Below are 19,158 nucleotides of genomic sequence, written 5' to 3'. Positions count from 1 at the left end.
ATATATATATATATATATATATATGTATGTATGTATATTCATTTATATATATATATATATATATATATATATGTATAAATGAATATACATACATACATACATACATACATATATATATATATATATATATACATATAAATATATAAATGAATATACATACATATATATATATATATTTAGTTATATATATATAAATGAATATACATACATAAATATATATATATATATATATATATATATATATATATATATATATATATATATATATATATATAAATACATATACATATATATATATATATATATATATATATATATATATATATATATATATATATATATATATATACAGTAGAACCTCGGTTTACGAATTTAATTCGTTCCTAATGCGAACTCGTAAACAGAAAAATTCGTATCGCGAAACGAATTTCCCCATAAGAATGTTATAAAATCGAAATAATTAGTTCAACCCATCTACAAAAACCAATTTTCACAAATTTTTCCTTACACATACAGTACTCTACTGTACTCTACACAAAATTATTAAAATATTTCAGTCATTTAATGATGAAAATATGGATATGCATGCACAGTAAACCTGAACTTTACCTTAGAGGAGTGTCGCTGCTGGCTTGATGGAGACGAGAGGAGGGGAAGGAGGAGGAGGGGGTTACTGCTTGGAGGGAGAATCTCCCTCCATGAGAACTTCAGGAACGTTGACTGGAGTTCTCTCGCGAGAATGGCGTTCACTATCACTGGTTTTGCGTTTGCGAGACTCTTGGTCGTCGTCTTTCACAGTTCTTTTCTCCCCCTTCACAAGATATTTTTCAATAGACACCTGCTTTTGTCTGTTCTTTAAAATTTTATAGAAGTGACCCACCCCATTATCGACTAATAAATTTATTGCACGGTCTGTTTCAGCCTTATTCGGGACATTTTCCTCAAGAAAACTTTTCACGTCTTCCCACTTCTTTAAAAAATCTTTTATCTCACTCGAAGACAGTGATTTTGCAGTGCCTCCCTGCTCCTCAGATGAGATTTCCTCTATTACCTCTCTTTGCTGCTGCTCGTGCAGGTCCTTCAGCTCCTCGGTGGTCAGCTGCTCCTTATGCTCCTGCAGGAGGTCGTCGATGTCATCCGTGTCCACCTCCAGCCCCATTGCCTTGCCCAAGGACACAATATCCTCGTCAACTGCTTCCTCCTGGTTGGGTTCGAACCCCTCGAAATCCCGTTCTGCAACGGCGTCGGGCCACAGTTTCTTCCAGGCGGAATTGAGGGTTTTCCTGGTGACTCCTTGCCAGGCTTTATCAATTAAAGTCAGGCAGTTGTAGATTGAGTAGTGATCCTTCCAAAACTCTCTGAGGGTAAGGTTGGTGCCCTCTGTTACTTCAAAGCAGCGCTGGAACATAGCTTTGGTATAAAGTTTTTTAAAATTTGAGATCACTTGCTGATCCATGGGCTGGAGTATTGGAGTGGTGTTGGGGGGTAGGAACTTCATCTTAATGAACTTGTATTCCTCCGCTATGTCCTCTTCAATGGCTGGAGGATGGGCAGGAGCATTGTCCATTAACAGTAAGGCTTTGAGTGGGAGGTCCTTCTCCAGGAGGTATCTCTTGACTTCGGGACCAAAAACCTCGTTCATCCACTCAATGAAGAAGATCCTTGTCACCCAAGCCTTCGTATTAGAACGCCACATGACGTGCAACTTTTTCTTCTGCACATTGTTCTTCTTGAAGGCTCGTGGATTCTCCGAGTGATACACCAGGAGAGGTTTAATTTTGCAATCCCCACTGGCGTTGGAACAGAACAGCAGGGTTAGACGGTCTTTCATGGGCTTATGGCCAGGAAGGGCCTTTTCTTCTGTCGTGATATAGGTCCTCCTGGGCATTTTCTTCCAAAAGAGGCCTGTCTCATCGCAATTAAACACCTGTTGGGAAACGTAGTCCTCGGAGTCCACGAGCCTTTTGAACTCTTTCACAAAAGACTCTGCTGCCTTCGTATCGGCGCTGGCCCCCTCACCATGCCGAACAACACTATGGATACCCGTTCTCTTCTGGAATTTTTCAAACCAACCACGGCTTGCCTTAAAACTTTGTTTTTCTGCTGATGTGCCTGGCTCACTTCTCACCAAGTCCTCGTAAATGGTTCTTGCCTTCTCGCAAATCATGTTCTCATTTACTGAATCTCCTGCGAGCTGCTTTTCATTTAACCACACCATTAATAAATTTTCTACGTCATCAAGAATAGGTGGCCATTGTTTTGACAACGACGATACACCTTTAGCTACTTTAGTGGCCTTTATTTCTTCTTTTTTCTTTAATATTGTGCATATCGTCGACTGCGAGCGATTGAAAAAACTAGCAATGTCTTTCACTTGCATGCCTTGGTCATGCTTCTTGATGATCTCCTTCTTCATCTCGATCGTTATCATCAGCTTCTTCTTACTGCTTTCCTTCTTCGACATCTTAGGAGCCATTGTCTATCACAATAATACACAGTACAGTACTGTAATTACAAATGAGTGAAAATAAAACAAATCACAAACCACGTGTAAAAATCACAAAGAAATCGTCCACGAATTCACTAAGTATGTATGCTATCGAGATGGCGGATACTGAGATAATGAACTAGTTAAGCATCCTCGTAGTGTGGGGGGATGGGTCTAGTGGTGTAAGGTTGCCAACTTAGTAAATTAAAAAAAGAGTATTATCATTGCTTGTGAGGCAACTCTCTCTCTCAGCTAACTCCGCCCAACTCTACTCGTAACATTAAAGAAAAGATTAAACTTAAGTCTAGAACCTTCATTCTTCTTCCAACCACGTGGAAACATGATTCAATCCCTAGCGTGTGTGTCCTACAGCATACCTTTTAACAGATTAAATAAGTCTTCGTAACAAAACTATGTGAAATGAACATTTAATTCTTAAGATTATGTAAATTTACATATACAGATATGAAGAAAAATACAACTATAGGAATGACGAAAGTCTTGTGGAATTTACACACTTTACTTCAACCTTCATGCCCACCTTACGAGCTGGCTATACATCTCTTAAATACACAAATAAAATATGTGAATAAAATATTCTACTCTCATGAAGATCAGCTTCGTAAGAGTACACAAACACACACACACCCATATATATATATATATATATATATATATATATATATATATATATATATATATATATATATATATATGTATGTATATGTATATATAATATATATATATATAAATATATATATATATATATATATATATATATATATATATATATATATATATATATATATATATATATATTACTTGCTATGCTAGAGCCATAGTTTGGAAAGCAGGATGCAATAAGCCTAAGGGCGCCAATAGAGAAACGTGGGCTGGTTGGGAAATAAATATGCTACAAGAGAAGCAATGAAAAATTGAAATAAAATATTTTAAGAACAGTAACGACATTGAAGAAGATCTTTCATATATAAACTATAAAAACTTCAAAGAAACAACAAGCGGAGGCGAGATATTATAGGATATTATGCCAGATTATACCCTCAATCAAGATGACTCTACCAGAAGATAATAGAGACCATTGTATAGAGGCTATGGCAATACCCAAGATTAAAGAACAAAGGTATAATATTGGAGTGTCCTTCTCCTAGAAGAGCTGATTACCATAGCTAAAGATTTTTTTCTACCCTTAGCAAGAGGACAGTACCCACTGAACAATTAAAGTGCTCTAGATAACCCCTTGACCAAAGAAGATTTGTTTGGTAATTCAAGTGTTGTCTAGTGTATGAGGGAAGAAGAGAATGTGTAAAGATTAGGTCAGCCTATCCGGTGAACGCATTAACAAAGGAAAATTGAGTTTTTATTAAAGAGACGGATCCAATGTACTACTGTCTAGCCAATCAAAGGAATCTTTTAAGAATTTACATTGTGAAGATATATGAATCAATATTAATGGAGAATATCCTAACAACATAGGATTTGCAGACGACATAGTTGTGTTTAGTGAATCATGGTAGGAATTGCAAAAGATGATAGAAGATTTGAATAGAAAAAGCAGAAATACAGGACCAGAAATTAACATATAACTAGGATAATGTTCAATAAAAATGCAGAGACAACAAATAAGAGTTATGGACGAACCTCTAGAGATCTTTAATGAATATATGTACTTATTAAAGGCAGTAAATGTTTCCCCATGACACGAGACACAAATTAAAAAATATATAAGCATAGGACGAAGAGCTTTTGGAAAACATACGTAAAATGCCACTTTCTCTATAAAGAAACAGGCTGAAGTAAGTCTTTTTATAGTTTATGTGACATATCTGTTTTGACGTTGTTACTGTCCTTAGACTGATTTATTGTTAATTTGTTCCCATCATTTATTTTTTTTCCTTATTTCCTTTCCTCATTGGGCTATTTTTCCCTATTGAGGCCCTTCGGCTTATAGCACCTTGCTTTTCCAACTAGGGTTGTAGCTTGGATAGTAATAATAATAATAATAATAATAATAATAATAATAATAATAATAATAACAGTAGCCTATTTAATCAGATGATCATAAGAGTTTTATTTTATGCATCAGGAACTCGGAGGCGTACTAAAGCCTTTGAACATGAGCTACTTGGAACTCAGAGAGCTATGGAAAGAATAATTTTGGGAATAACACCAAGAGACAGAAAAACAGTAACACAGATAGAAGAGCAAACTAAAGTAGAGGGTATTCTAACATGTAAAAAAATGATATGGATATAGGAAGGATATATAATGAGAATGACAGATAGTCCTTACATATTTCTAAAGAAACATTGAAAGGAAGAGAAGTTTGCATTATGAACGGCCATAGAAAGACCATAAATTGATGCAAATGAAAGGGCATGTCTGAGTCCTTTCTTTTGTATTGGACTAGTGACGGCTGACGATATATATATATATATATATATATATATATATATATATATATATATATATATATATATATATATATATATATATATATATATATATATATATATATATATATATATATACGTCTTTTTGTCCGTTGATTTTTTTTGTTCCAGCGTGATTTTGACAAATTTTGTCTGGACGAAATGTTAGATTTTATGTTAGATTTTTACAGCAGTTAGATATTAATATAAAGGTATATATACTGCATATATTAGATTATGTATGCCCGAGTATATTTGAAAGTATAATTTTTTTTCCATGCATTTTTATACATTAAAAATACGACCAAAAAAAGTAAAATATGTAAGAAAAAAATTTATATTAATTGTAGACATTTTATTAAGTATAGGTACAACCAGAAAAAGAAAAATATGGAAGACATAAATTCATTTATATATGAAAATGCAAAATGAAATTAATATTTATTGAAGAAATTGATATGCTAGAATAAAATATATATATAGAAGGCACTAATAAAAATGTAGAAAAAAATCTTTAATCAATAAGATGCTTAGAAAGAGTGTAGGTTGTGAGCAAAAGCTTTTAAAAATTAATTTTTTTTTCATAAGAATCATAATGTGCAGCCAAAGAATGTATACGCTGATTAATTTGCCTATATTTTTTTTTGTTTATATACTGTATCCCCTTGATAAATGTGATCTATCTTGGTTTGAATCAAGCTAGTTTCATTCTCCAAACTTTTTATCAGCCGTCAAATATTAGGATAGGTTCCGCCTAAAGAAAACTTCAGTGACGAATGGTATCCTTTCAAAGCGTTATTTGTTCTTGGCAAGTTATTGACATCTCTGCTGTTGACATTCCATAATGCCATTGGAAATAACGGAGGCTCTCTTCTTCTCTTTCTACCATGACCTCTCACTACTCCCATATAGTTGACATCAAAGTAACTAATAAATTCTCCAGGAATTTCATCATCATCTGTTAGGTCTTCATATGCTTCCTCAACATCAGCTACTGGATAAAGGCTAATGCCGAAAAGCACCCTACTTTTAAGCAAAAATCAGATTCAGTGTTGTATTTTGCACGTAATCCTAAATCAGCAATTTTTCGATATAATGATTGTCCCAAATGGAACAAACGTCCTACTATTGAGCAATTTAGAACAATAGAAGTTCCACCACATGACCATATAGGAAATTTTGCAAGGTCACTTAGTCCACTGTCAGTTGCAAATATTAAAATCCTGTTTGTATCTTGTGATCCAGAGTCATATTGTAAGAAAATTTCTCCAATACTAAGATTTCTAAACCTTTCCAGTATTTCAAATCCATGTCTGGTATTTGGAAGTGTAGGAATCCTGGCGATAATTTTCCAGTGCTTATGGAGTGTTCTTGAAAGCACTGGGATGGAAGGAGTGTGAGCACGGGTGTTTTCATCAAGACTAATTACACTCTCTGATTTAATAGAACGCAAACTGTTTGAAATACTTTGAACTGCCCATTCCTTCATTTCAGCTACAGCGTTTCTTGCTCTTACCAATACTGTTTCTGCTGGATGTTTGTGCTCGCCTGACACATACACAATTTTTGGAGTATCTTCTTGTATCACGGTATGAATCCGCACTGAGCAGGATTTTCTAAATTCACACCGCCAATAATCTTTATCCAATTTTCGATTGTGAGAGTGAAAATCATAATGTAATTGTTCTTGTCAACTACTTTCTTTTTTTCTTTTTGAAGACGTTAGAAATATGGCCATTGCGTTGATGCTTCCTTTCAAATTCATGGGCAAGAAAAAAGTTTACTAAATTTTCCAAACAAAACATTACTTCTATTTTGGGAAATTTCTCTTAGCAACAACCTAACTACCAAAGAATCCCTTCTATTTTGGGAAATGGCTCTTAACAGCAATCAAACTACCGAGGAATTATTGGATTACCTAAAGACAAAACTACGGAGTTTTACGTTAAGATATTGAATAGATGGACTTACGAAAAAATCATGGATATTGGACTAAAAGACAATGGACCAAAAAACACATGGAGGAAAAGACGTTGGACTAAAAAATCGTCGGACAAAAAGACGTTGGACCAAAGGGAGTGGACAAAGAGACGTTGGTCGAAGTGACGTCGGACGAAAAGGCATATAACCGGCGAGCGCAGCGAGCCCTCACAGCTGTAAGCCCCCCCGAGAAATCTTTTTAATTTATTACCTTTTTTGGTACTTTTAAAGGCACCTGAGCAACATATTTCAGCAAAATACAAGACCTGTATCCTGCCTGAAATCTTGTTATAAGCCTTTTAATTTTGTATCTGTCTGTCAAGTTATACAAAATAATCTTAATATTTCTTAAATTCATTGGCCAAACATGATGACATTAAAGCTTTGAGCATGAAGTATTACCTTAGACCCTTTGTAATGATTAAGATATAAACACTTGAAAATTTTAATAAAGCCTGATTAAATCAACATGCATGGTTTATTAAATGATTAATTCACATTATATGAAAGCAAGACTCATGTTGTTTCATTCAAATAAGATTATTATCATATCATTTAAAGTATTAAGACGAAAAATAACCTGTGTCAATCATAGCAATTCTGTTAGTCAGAATCTACCAAAAATGGTCCTTCGTTTGTCTTCTGCTCGGATGAACTCCTCAGCAATCGCCTGTGGACTTAAGGTAGCTAGACGGTCACGATGTACATGGCAAATCATGAGGTGGTTAAGGCGTTGCTGACTCATACTGCTACGTAACCATGTCTTCAATCGTCTGAGAGCACTGACCTCTCAGCTGTGCAGGAACTTGCTGGGGAGACAAGTAAAAGGCGTAACAATGCTTCTACCTGAGGAAACATTCGGCGAACTTCTGGTACCATATCTGCGAAGATCTTTCTACAATCTTCAACTGTTGACCCCTTAAACTGGTTGTGGAAGAAATCGAGTTGCTGATTCAGAGATTCATTGAGTTCTGGATACTTAGTGATAATTTCTGGCTTGTGTCCCAGTCAACAGTACGGACGATAAATCTTGATACTCGGTGAGATCAGTGGAAGTGAAGTATTCTTTAATGTTCAGTACGGCAGCATCAATAACACTGAAGAACTCAACTCGATAAAACTCTTCAGCTGAGTCATGACAGTAGTTAGAGGCAAATCCTAATCCTTGGTCTAGCCTCTTTGGTATTTTTTTTCTTTCTTGGAAGAGGAATTGCGTCTAAGTCACACAGATGGAGCTTCTGTTCTGCTTCTTCAAATAATCTCTTGAATTTATGCTCGCATCGAAGTGACTGTAGGCTCTTTATGGTAACCTCTGCAGCTTCTAGCATTCCAGATACTGTCACTTTTGATCCTTGTAGGCTCTTGTTGAAGTTTTCTAGACATTGAATAAGAGGAAGTGATCCATATAATCCAAGTAGACATTCCCCTGAGGACAAACATTTGTACAAACCTGCTGCTCGAGATGCAGTTGTTGACCCTAACTCCTTTGCTGCCTCCTGGAGGGCAGCCAGTACATCAGGGTAATTATCTAATACTGCTTTCACTGCAGCATATCGTGTAAGCCACCGTGTAGGACATATTGGCTTCAAACTTGTTGGTGAAGGAGTGTTGAGATCATCTGTGTGAATATTAAGGTACATATGTTTGAACTTTCCTGAACTTCTGTAGAGGGTGCCTAGCTCTTGAAGGTTGTCTAAAGCATTTTTTATGAAGAGAGAATTTGGTATGGCCTTGCTGATAATTAGGTGGGTAACATGAGCTCCACAATGCACATACAGAGCTAGTGGTTGCACCTTCTTTATCTCTGCCTGACAGCCTTTATATTTTCCTGACATGTTACTGGCACCATCATATGTTTGAGCCCGGAGGTGTTGAATTGGTAGTTGAAGAGATATAAGCGTGTCTTGCAGCATTTTACTAAGCAACACTCCTGTAGTTGCCGACACTTGGTACAATCCTAGCAGCTCTTCATGAACATTGGGTTTGTCATCGACATATCGCACACACACAGCTTCCTGTTCATTGCCTTGGATATCGTGGGTTCCATCAGTAATAAGGCCAAACTGTGTTGACATTTGATTAACCTCATTGCAGATTTCTCTAACTACAGCATTGGCCATTGTCTTCAATATCTCATTTTGGATTGGAACAGAAGTATATGAAACTTTGTTGGACAACCATACTTTAAGCTTTTTGTCATCCTCAGCCCTCAACTGCAAAAGTTTTGCAAAATTACCCTCTGAGGTTTCATGACCTCGGATGGCAAGGCCTTGCTCTGCTAGGTATTTCAGTGTGGTAATTATCTTAATTAGAGCAGCACGTGACTGGTGTTGATCATGCAAAAGTTGATACCTTCTTGATGTTTGTGGAATTTTAAATTTTCTACTGACAACTTGTGTGCTGCACTTTTTTCATGACTGCGGAATTTCTGAATCGCTTTTTTCCAGTTAGAAAACCCTGATTTTAGGAATACATCTTCAGCACACCGAGCAAAATCAGACAGCCTTTGAGGTGAAGCTCTTACACATGTATGACATAGAACTCCACCAATACTCTCATGAAAATGCAACCATGGGAATTCATTGTACCAACTACTTTGAAATCTTAGTGTCTTATTCTTGAGTTTTTGTAAAGGGATGCAACTAGCAGGTGGTTGATGTGGTACCTCTGGTAGGGTTGGAAGTTTGTGGCCTGAAGTTCCTAAACTTGTACTTGGATTCAGGGACACTTCCAGAGAGCTTGATGTTTTAGCTTGTTTTTCTGTTTTTGTGGTTCCTGAACTACAGATAGGCCTACCTTCACCAGATTTATGTCTATGGTTTAATACTGGACCCGGTATATTATTTGCTGTACAAGAATATGAGGGAACATCAGTATCTCCTGCTGCCAAAGATACCAATTCCTTTGATAAAACTTGGGCTGATGATAAAGTAACTTTCAGTTTTTCTTGTAGGCCTATATCTAAGGGAGGTGTGGAAATTTCAGTTTCTTGACGTTTTTCTGTTTGTGTGGATGAAGGATTTTCTGCATTTGTGGATTTTGTTTGTGATGTTGAGGGCCCCGGCCTTGAGAATTAATTTCTGATATCCATTCTCTGTTGTAGATATAAGACTTATAAGCAAATCTGTAAACAGACAGACAGACAAACCAACAAATAGACAAAAAATGACATGACAAAAACAATATACCCTTTATACTTCGTACGTTTGTTTATGGACTATTGGACTTAAGGCTTGGACAGTCTGACAGACATAAACAGACAAACCAACAAAGAGACAAAAAATGACATGACAGATGACAAAAACAACATACCCTTGTCCCTTGAGGCTTGATACTTCGTTTATGGACTTTAGGCTTGGTCAGAGACACACAAGCCAACAAATAGAAAGAAAATTGCATGAAAAAATATACCCTTGGCATGGCTTAATATATCGTTTATGGACATTAAATTGTCTAGTTAAAGGTTAATGCCATGAGCATGGTGGTTTGGGGGGGCGAGTAACCTTGAAGGGTCGTAGGACCTGCTGTTGCTTGACTTCTATTGTAAACTCGAATTAAAAATAAATAGATAAATAACTCAGGCTCCCTCTGCAGTTTGCCTACGGCCCTACGCACGTATTTAAAGACATGTACGGTATTTATACCTCGACCTACATATTCATTACCGGGCATATAAATAGTACAACCTATCACAATACCACAGATTTCGTTAAATATAAATGAACTGATATAAAACCTTGTTTTTTTTACCTGAAACATATGGCATAAGCTTGTACTATTGAAACTCGAAGATCAGCTGATCGAATTGTGAGCTATAGGCGGGAAAAATGTAAATAAACCATTTTAAAGAAAACGTTGATTATTGATAGAAAACGTTGATTATTGATATTTTTCTAGACCAACTAAAGTATTTTTGCACACGCACGGACATAATTTCTAGTTTCATCCCTTAGCTGAATATTACATTGGTATAATCACCATAGTGAATACTAAAAATGTGGGGGGGACAAATGATACTATGTGCCCCCCACTTTGAAAAGTGGGGGGGACTTGTCCCCCCCGTCCCCCACCTGTTGACGCCTATAGTGTGTATGTGTGTAGGTGTGCGTGTGTATGTGTGTATATGTATATATTCAAACACATGCATTCATACAAATGTAATGAACTTTATTGTTGTAAAAGTTCATGTGTAAATACTTATATTTCTTCTTCATTTCGGAAATAAAAAAAAATACGCAAAAAGAAAATGAATATCTCTAAAAACAAACGTATTATAATAAGATTTATGCACAACATATAACACTATATTATGCTATGAATATTATTCTATCAATACTCAGCATTTTTAAATCATGAGGCATATTCCTTTATTATATTTGAAAGTATTTCATCAATGTAGATTCCTTAGTATTCTTGTGGCTAGTGGGTTGCACCTGGGAGGGCACAGGAACCTTATGGCTGGGGACATGTTTACCCACTATCCAAGCCTACCCTTAGCTACGCCACTGGCAACAGAAGAACTAACGTTCATATTTGTCTAATGAACTAAATCTATATTACGTCTCTCTCTCTCTACATATTTTGAACTATATTTGTACTGAAGTCGTTGATAACGTACAGATAGTGGGGGATGGTGTTTAGGGAGAGTCAGTATAAAACACAGAATTTTCTCATCCTCGTGGATTTTTTCAATCCACGGGAGCAAGCGATAACTTATAAAATTCGTCAACGGATTCCGGTGCATGTTGCGGTCAAACACGTTCGGGCATGGACAAACTAGGTTTGGACTGAGGGTTTAATGCAGAAATTTGTTGGCTAGATTGGGCATATTATGCTCGGTCCGTCCCCTTGTCAGGCACAGAATGATTGCATAGCACCTAGCTGCCTGGGCACGAGAGACGTAATGATTGAGCCTTTGAATTTTGGTGGCAAAAGCCTGATGGGACAGACCCTTATATCACATTTTGTTTGAGAACCTACTTTGGTCTGGGTAAGACGTAGAGTCGACAAACCAGGGTGGTTTTCGAGGCCACAAGTCTGACTTAAGGATGATGTTGGCAGCTACTCCTCGATATACTAGGTTGGTGGGATTGCATACTGTAAGAACATTCTTAAGAATTAACTGACAGTTCAGTTTGATGTGGTTTATCACCCTTAAACTATCGAGAACTTATGGAGATATGCTTTTCTGGCTGTGTACCAAATGTAGGGCCGTGGAGGCATTGAACCACATGGTGGTAGAAACATACTGTAGATGTCAGGACGCAGTATTATTAAATACTAGGCTAATCAGTATCTAAAAAGGAGAGAAGTCAATTCAAGTTTGGGAATGTACTAGCTTTCATCTATTTCTAGCGTAAACTTAGGAGTGACTCTAACCTTGGTTGTGATCACATATGTTGCTAATCAAAAGGCGAGCGTGGAGGCATTGGAATAAAGATATAATGATGCTTGGTGACCATGATGTGCATTCAGGGGCATCTTGATGTTCTCAAGAACCTTGTACTTCTTAAGAATGGCACTGAGCCTGGAATTAATTTCCCATTAGGGCGTGTTACTTTCGACTATTGTACACGATGTGGAATATGCAAAATCTACTCAAAAAGTTTATGAAGCAATAGCACAACATTAACAGTAAAATGAAATCAATAGCCCGCAAACAGAAAATAGAACTATATTTGCAGTATACCATAAGATTCATCGAATACTCTTGGCACACCAATACTAATGAGTAAATATGCCAAGATGTTACGAAGTATTACCAGGTGACTTTCCAAACTTCTATATAGCTAGGGATAGATGGCATTGAGTAGTTTCAGATATAAAATGTTGACACAAAGATTCTGTGATTTGGTCTGATGATGATGATGTTTCAGTCTTCTTTGTCCTTTTCAAAATACTTTATCGTTGAGTGTAGTCACTAATATTCAGTCACAGAAGGTGTAGCTGAAGAATATCTCTAAACACAAGTTGCGTTCAGTCAGGTCTCTTTCGTCTCTGCCTTCTCCCGCTCGTCACCTGTCCTTTATATATGCAGAACCAGTACTCCCGAGTATTCTTGATGCACTAGAATCATCCGGGACTAGCATATGCAACATGACGCCACGTGACAAACTCATTCGCGAATCATTACTACTATATAGTTCTCGCCCGTCAGATGGCTGCCGTTGAAGCAGACACTCGAACTCTCGTAGAAGAATACATCGATATTTTCAATGTACATTTATGCTAACACATATAAAAATGAATTGTTTTATTTTTACATTAACATATATGAAATAAAATTAATTGTTTAGTTTTTTACACCAACATGCATGAAAAAAAATAATCTCTTTTCACAAGTTTTGTAATACAGTATACATAAATCCATTATAACACAACAAATCACCCTGTAAAAGTTTGGGGTCATTATCCAACAAATTTTCACATATGCAAACAGAATAACCTTATCGTACTAGATTATAAATACATATGTTTCATTTCAATGAAAATAAAATACAATTTTACATTACAAAATCTAAGTGAAACTTCAAAATTTTACATAGTTGACAATCGCAAAATATCAGTAAAATTATTACAATGAAAACTATAAGGTTTATTCCCATCAGATACAAAATTCTCAAATAACATTCAACCTATGCCCCTCTTCGTCGTTGGTTCAACATAAGGTATAAGCACATGACAAAATCATACATAAAATGCAGGAATGTATATTAGATAGGATTTCAGATAAGTCTGATTAGATTCACAATAGCTTGACAGGCAGGGCAAGCATAATAAAACTGAATCACACCCTGCTAAATATCAAGCAAAAAAAAAAATCATATCATAACTCAAAATCATACTCACTTCAATAGGAGCAGTTATAGGTTGTTCATGAGTAAGACTAGGGACATTGACATTTACATTTACCTGGATAACAACCTGAACAACAGATTGGTCAGACTTCTTAATTACAAACGACTTTGAATCAGACTCAGAATTACAATATTCATTGATTAACAAAATCTGCTTTTTTTCTGACACATGTCTGAAATAAGACAAATCATTATTAAACTCATCAAGCAAAAAAGTGTCAGAAAAGTTAACATTATCATTGAAAGAGACAATATTACAAGCAAAGGTACCTCCAAAGGACAGGTTATTAGCATTCTCAAAAAGAAAATCAACACAAACTAACATGTCTTTACGAGACAAGTTAGAACAGTCAGAAGACATGCCTTTACAAACCAAAGCACCTTCTTGAGACAGGTTGGTAGGACAGTTGACAGGAAAAACATTATCAGGAACCAACACACCATTACTAGACATGTTAGTAGAACAGTCTATCAAACCAATCAAGTTGTTCTCTACTAAATTCTCCATATGTCTGCTTATCTTGTTTTGTTCAACTCCTGAACTTCATCCAATAAGCTTTGGGAGTTAATTCTTAGGCTTGTGAAATAGAATTTTTCAAGAATTCATAAACATCTACTCTATCCTCAGGAATAGAAGCATAAACCTTTAGTGCCCTACAACACAAAACTCCTGATAACATATAAGCCCAATTTTCTTCTGGCCACTTGCATTTCTTAGCTTTCCTCTCAAAACAGACAAAATATTCATCTAAATATTTTTCAACAACAAAGGAGGCACAACTGTATCGTGGCTAGGAATATCTGACCCATATCTATCAGTATCACTAAAACTAGCCTGCTTATTTTTTTCAAGTTCTAGCTCTTTTTTAACATTAAGCTGCTTTATCTGAGCTTCCCTATCTTTAGCTGTCTCCTCAGCTTGTAATAGCTCACGTTTTAATTCTGCTTCCAATTCATTTCTTCGTGCCTGAGCTTCTAACTCTTTTTTTCTTAAACGAGCTTCTATTCTAAGTCTTTCAAGTTCTACAGCTAGCAAATCAGAACGCACTAATTCCCTATCCCTCATATCTAACACATCCTGACGTAACACATTATCTTTGACCAAATGTTATACTAACCCGTGTTTGATATTCTCTTTCTTTATTGAATTTTTAACATTAAGCTCAAGATGTTTGCATAAACTCACTAAGCTGGATTTCTTGAAAAAACTTAACTTTTTAATTGTGGATCCTCCCAAAATTTTTCAATAACTCATATGCATTAAACTCTGACGTGTTCACTGACTATTTTATACAGTTCACAAATGTTTACTTCACGAACTAAGTTTAGATTACAAACAGGATAACAATTCACATCCCTGATATAGGCCCCAATTCTCTTACGCTCAATTTTTGTACAGGACGTTGATTATGCAAAATCTACTCAAAAAGTTTATGAAAAAATAGCAAAACATTAACAGCAAAATGAAAATAATAGCCAGCAAACAGAAAATAGAACTATATCTAAGTTTTAACATAAATATTTACAGCATTACACAAGATTCACCGAATAACCACGGCACATTAAAACTAATGGGTAAATATAGAAAGATGTTACGAATTAGGACGAGTTAACATTGCAAACTTCTCTACAGCGAGTGACAGATAGTGTTCAGTAGTTTCAGATATAAAATGATGACACAAAGAATCAGTTTTCTGTCTGATGATTAATGTTGTTTCAGTCTTCTTTGTCTTCTTCAAAATATTTTATCATTGTATGTAGTCACTAATATTAAGAGTCACAGAAGGTGTAGCTGAAGAATGTGTCCAAATACGAGCAGTGTTCAGTCATTTCTCTTTCTTCTCTGCCTTCTCCTGCTCATCACCGGCCCTTTATATACACAGAATCAATACTCCTGAATATTCATGATGCAATAGAAGCATCTGGGACTAGCATATGCAGTGTGATGCCACGTGACGAAACCATTTTCGAATTGTTACGTACTTTAGAATTTTCACCAGTTAGACGGCTGGCGTCGAGGCAAAATCTCGAACTCTTGTAGAACACATCGATATTTTTGATTTACAATTGCATCCAGATATATAAGAATAAAATGATTTATTTTTACATTAACATATAATCAATAAAATGAATTGTTCATTTATTTACATCAACATACATAAAAAATAATCCCTTTTCAAAGTTTTTGTAATAAAATATACATAAATTCGACATAACATATACCAGGGCGATAATCCCAATCTTTTTCTTCCTCCAAAGCCTTTATATGAATATCTTGTCTAAGCCAGTGACTGATGATATCAGGTCTATAGGGTTGTAAATTGGCAAGAAGATCGTGACAGTCTTCTTCTTGGTGTCAACATGTGGGTTTTCCTCAGACATCAATTCTGAAGGTAGCGTGACAGCTAAAGTTTGAGACTGAGATAATCATGGGGCTCGCCTTTTAGAAGTCTCTTGAAAAGGAGGCGTTGGTAGTTCATTTGGTCATGGGCATGTTGGCTTGCAGTTTGAGGGTTACAGTGGAGAGTGTATCACTGAGAATGTATGCGGATGGGTCATAGCAACGTCGAAAATTGTCAACATAGCAACGGGATTTAAGTTTCAAAGCATGGCCACTCATCTGAATATTCAGATTGAGTTGCATTGTCTGATTAAGTAAGTAAGAATTTGAGGTAGTCCCAAATAGGCCAACCTTAAAGCGGTGACCTCCGACATACTTGGATCCTTAAAGAAGAGGAATTGAAAGTAGTCACCATGCTCTGGGGTAATTTTTACCCAAAGAAAGACCTAGAATATGTCCACCATCGTCCAAACAGTGTCTCCCTGAATCTGAAGATTATGGACTTGATATTGGATAAGAGGTTTTGAACTGTGTATTATGTGTCATTTAGAGACTGCGGATTTTGTCCAACTTTAGCCAAGGCATTGAACACTACGCATTGTTGTAAAGCTGTAAGTTTTTAGGACAGTATGGTTTGGTAGGTAGTGCATTTGTCAGCCGTTATGGGATTCGAACTCGACCTGCTCAGTTAAGCCCTCAGTGATGTATTCACCAAGAATGGCTTGGTACTTGGTAAATGAATAAGTCTTTAAATTTTTTGAGGGACATCAGCTGGGTGAATGCCCAGCCAAAATTTATCTCTGGGTGGCTATCCCTCTTGAAAGACTGTTGCACTGTATATTTTTTATTTTCACATCGTGTGGTACATTTAAAAATATCAACATTCTGTTCCTCCAGATGACTAATGAGCTCATTGCTAATACCAACTGTGTTGCGGTTCTAAAGATTCAACGTCGATGCAGCTTAGAAGAATGAGGGGGTTTTGAGGTTTTGGGGCTCCATTTCTTACCAAGATCAGTCTAGTAACTCTCCCCAAACCACATATCTACAGGAGGTACTAGATCTATGCTCTTGATATTGTGTGTGCATTTGAGGAACTGTGGAAGATAATTAGATCTGGGGAGGATTTCAATATTGGTAGCATTGTTATCTGGTCATTTTTCCATGAAGCATAGGCCACTGTCCTCCAGTGTTTGGACTGTACATGTATAGGTAGATGTCTTGACATTCTTAATGATGATAGCAATGAACTTCTGTGTATATCAACTATTTCTTAATCTGAACTACATCACATTTGAACACTGTGCTGGTTTGTCAAGATTAGAAGAGTTGAGTTGGAACACGATAGTACCGATAGGAGTGAGGTTCAAAGGCTTAAACACATTAGGATGCAAATAGGTGTGTTGGGCACCACAATCATAACAGATTTGTATGAAGTGCTTTAAATCGGCCATTAATAAGATCGCTTGTGAAAGTGGTTAGTATGATGGGCTTTTACTTGTCCATTTGTTTGGTTGGCTAAGTCACATGCCATGCTATAAGGTTAAGATGAAGAGCAGGATTTTACCTGGAGGTGGGTCCACCTTGAGATTACCTGACTGGTGACCCATGATCAGGATGTTGGGGAAAATGGGTAGCCTAAATTGTAGTTTTGTTTGCAGTTGGGACATGAAAGGTTGGCGGTACACTTGGAGTTGGTATATTGCATAGAGAGACACTTCTTGCAACATCTGCACTTAGTAACAGGGTGCTAAGAATCTCCTGGTTTATAAATACTAAAGAAAAATTGAAAATTGGTGATTGGAATATTAGATCCATGAATCATATTGGAAAGTTACAGGAAGTGGAGAATGAATTTCAGATATATAGTTTGGATATCTTGGCCCTAGGGGAAATACGTTGTAATGGGATTGGTAAAAAAAATCTCAGACCAAAGCAACATATATCATTATACTATGATGGTTTATGTCTAGGAACCAAAAATATAATATATATATTACGGCTGGCATGCTATATAACCTCTCGAGTTCCAAAGTCACCTGTTTGTTTTTACAATGAAATCTGTTTACTTGAAAATATTATTATCCGAGCTCTAAGACAGTTATATAACTGCTACACAGCAGTATATAAAACACTGAATATCCAAAAGTCTCGTGAGTGCACACAAAACAACACTGGGTAATTATTATTAAGAACTATTTAAAACCCCTTCATACTACGATTCATTAACAGGATACGAGTGCATATGAAATAAACACCTATAATTGAAATAATAGGCTCTTTACAAAATAAATATATTCTATATGATTACAACACTTTCAAAGTCTTTACATAGAAAAAATAAATTGCTCAAAATATTATGCCTGGACAAAACTTAGATTGAAACAAATATTTTACGCTCTGAAAATTGAATAATCACGTGACTGGAAATATTAAATCTGAATAAACCTTAGCCTAAGATAAAAGAAATAATTACACTCGGAAAATCAAATAATCATTTGACTTGAAATATTAAGTCTACGTGAAACCTTAGACTAAGACAAAAGAAATAATTACACTCCAATGCTTAAACTCTTAAAGAACTTACATAAAATAACTGATAAACTTACTAACTTCACTTATTTTACTTGCACAGGGCCAGATACAAAAATTTACACAATGCCAACACTCACCAAAACACAATAGATTTAAAATCACCTGCCAAATTTACAGCAATGTTTTAACTCACTATACACAATATACTTTGGGGCACAGAATCACTTTGGAGAGGACACACTATAGGTACTTAGAGAGAGTGAGGGAGGCACTTTGGCTCTTTCACAAGGCGGCTACTTCTCTTCTGCCCCACGTATCACAGGTGGGCGCTCATATAAGACTTAGCTACTTCCAGAAAATTCTAGGTCCGAGATCTTGAAGCTTGGGGGTGGGCCTAAGGGCATCGGCAGAGTAGTCAACTAGATAAAAATTCAGGGAGACAAACTCAGGTTTCAGGCAACTCTCGGACGCATACCAAAGCAACAGCAAGACTCTTTCTCAGCTAGC

The 19,158-nt window shown here is 36.1% G+C and overlaps 1 protein-coding gene across 1 annotated transcript; it reads right to left on the bottom strand.

Annotated features, from left to right (window-relative positions):
- Positions 1–5,669: 5,669 nt before the first annotated feature.
- Positions 5,670–14,229, bottom strand: LOC137618874 (uncharacterized). Its single transcript, XM_068349080.1, has 7 exons — positions 14,099–14,229; positions 13,768–13,948; positions 10,669–10,730; positions 9,405–9,983; positions 8,094–9,270; positions 7,706–7,866; positions 5,670–5,961 (listed from the first exon to the last, which is right to left on the bottom strand). The coding sequence occupies exons 1-7, from the start codon at positions 14,227–14,229 to the stop codon at positions 5,670–5,672; spliced, it is 2,583 nt and encodes an 860-aa protein (XP_068205181.1).
- Positions 14,230–19,158: the final 4,929 nt, after the last annotated feature.

Source organism: Palaemon carinicauda, chromosome 2 (genome assembly GCF_036898095.1).
Source record: "Palaemon carinicauda isolate YSFRI2023 chromosome 2, ASM3689809v2, whole genome shotgun sequence".
In the NCBI taxonomy this organism is placed as follows: domain Eukaryota; kingdom Metazoa; phylum Arthropoda; class Malacostraca; order Decapoda; family Palaemonidae; genus Palaemon; species Palaemon carinicauda.
This window is presented reverse-complemented; position numbering and strand designations above follow the sequence as displayed.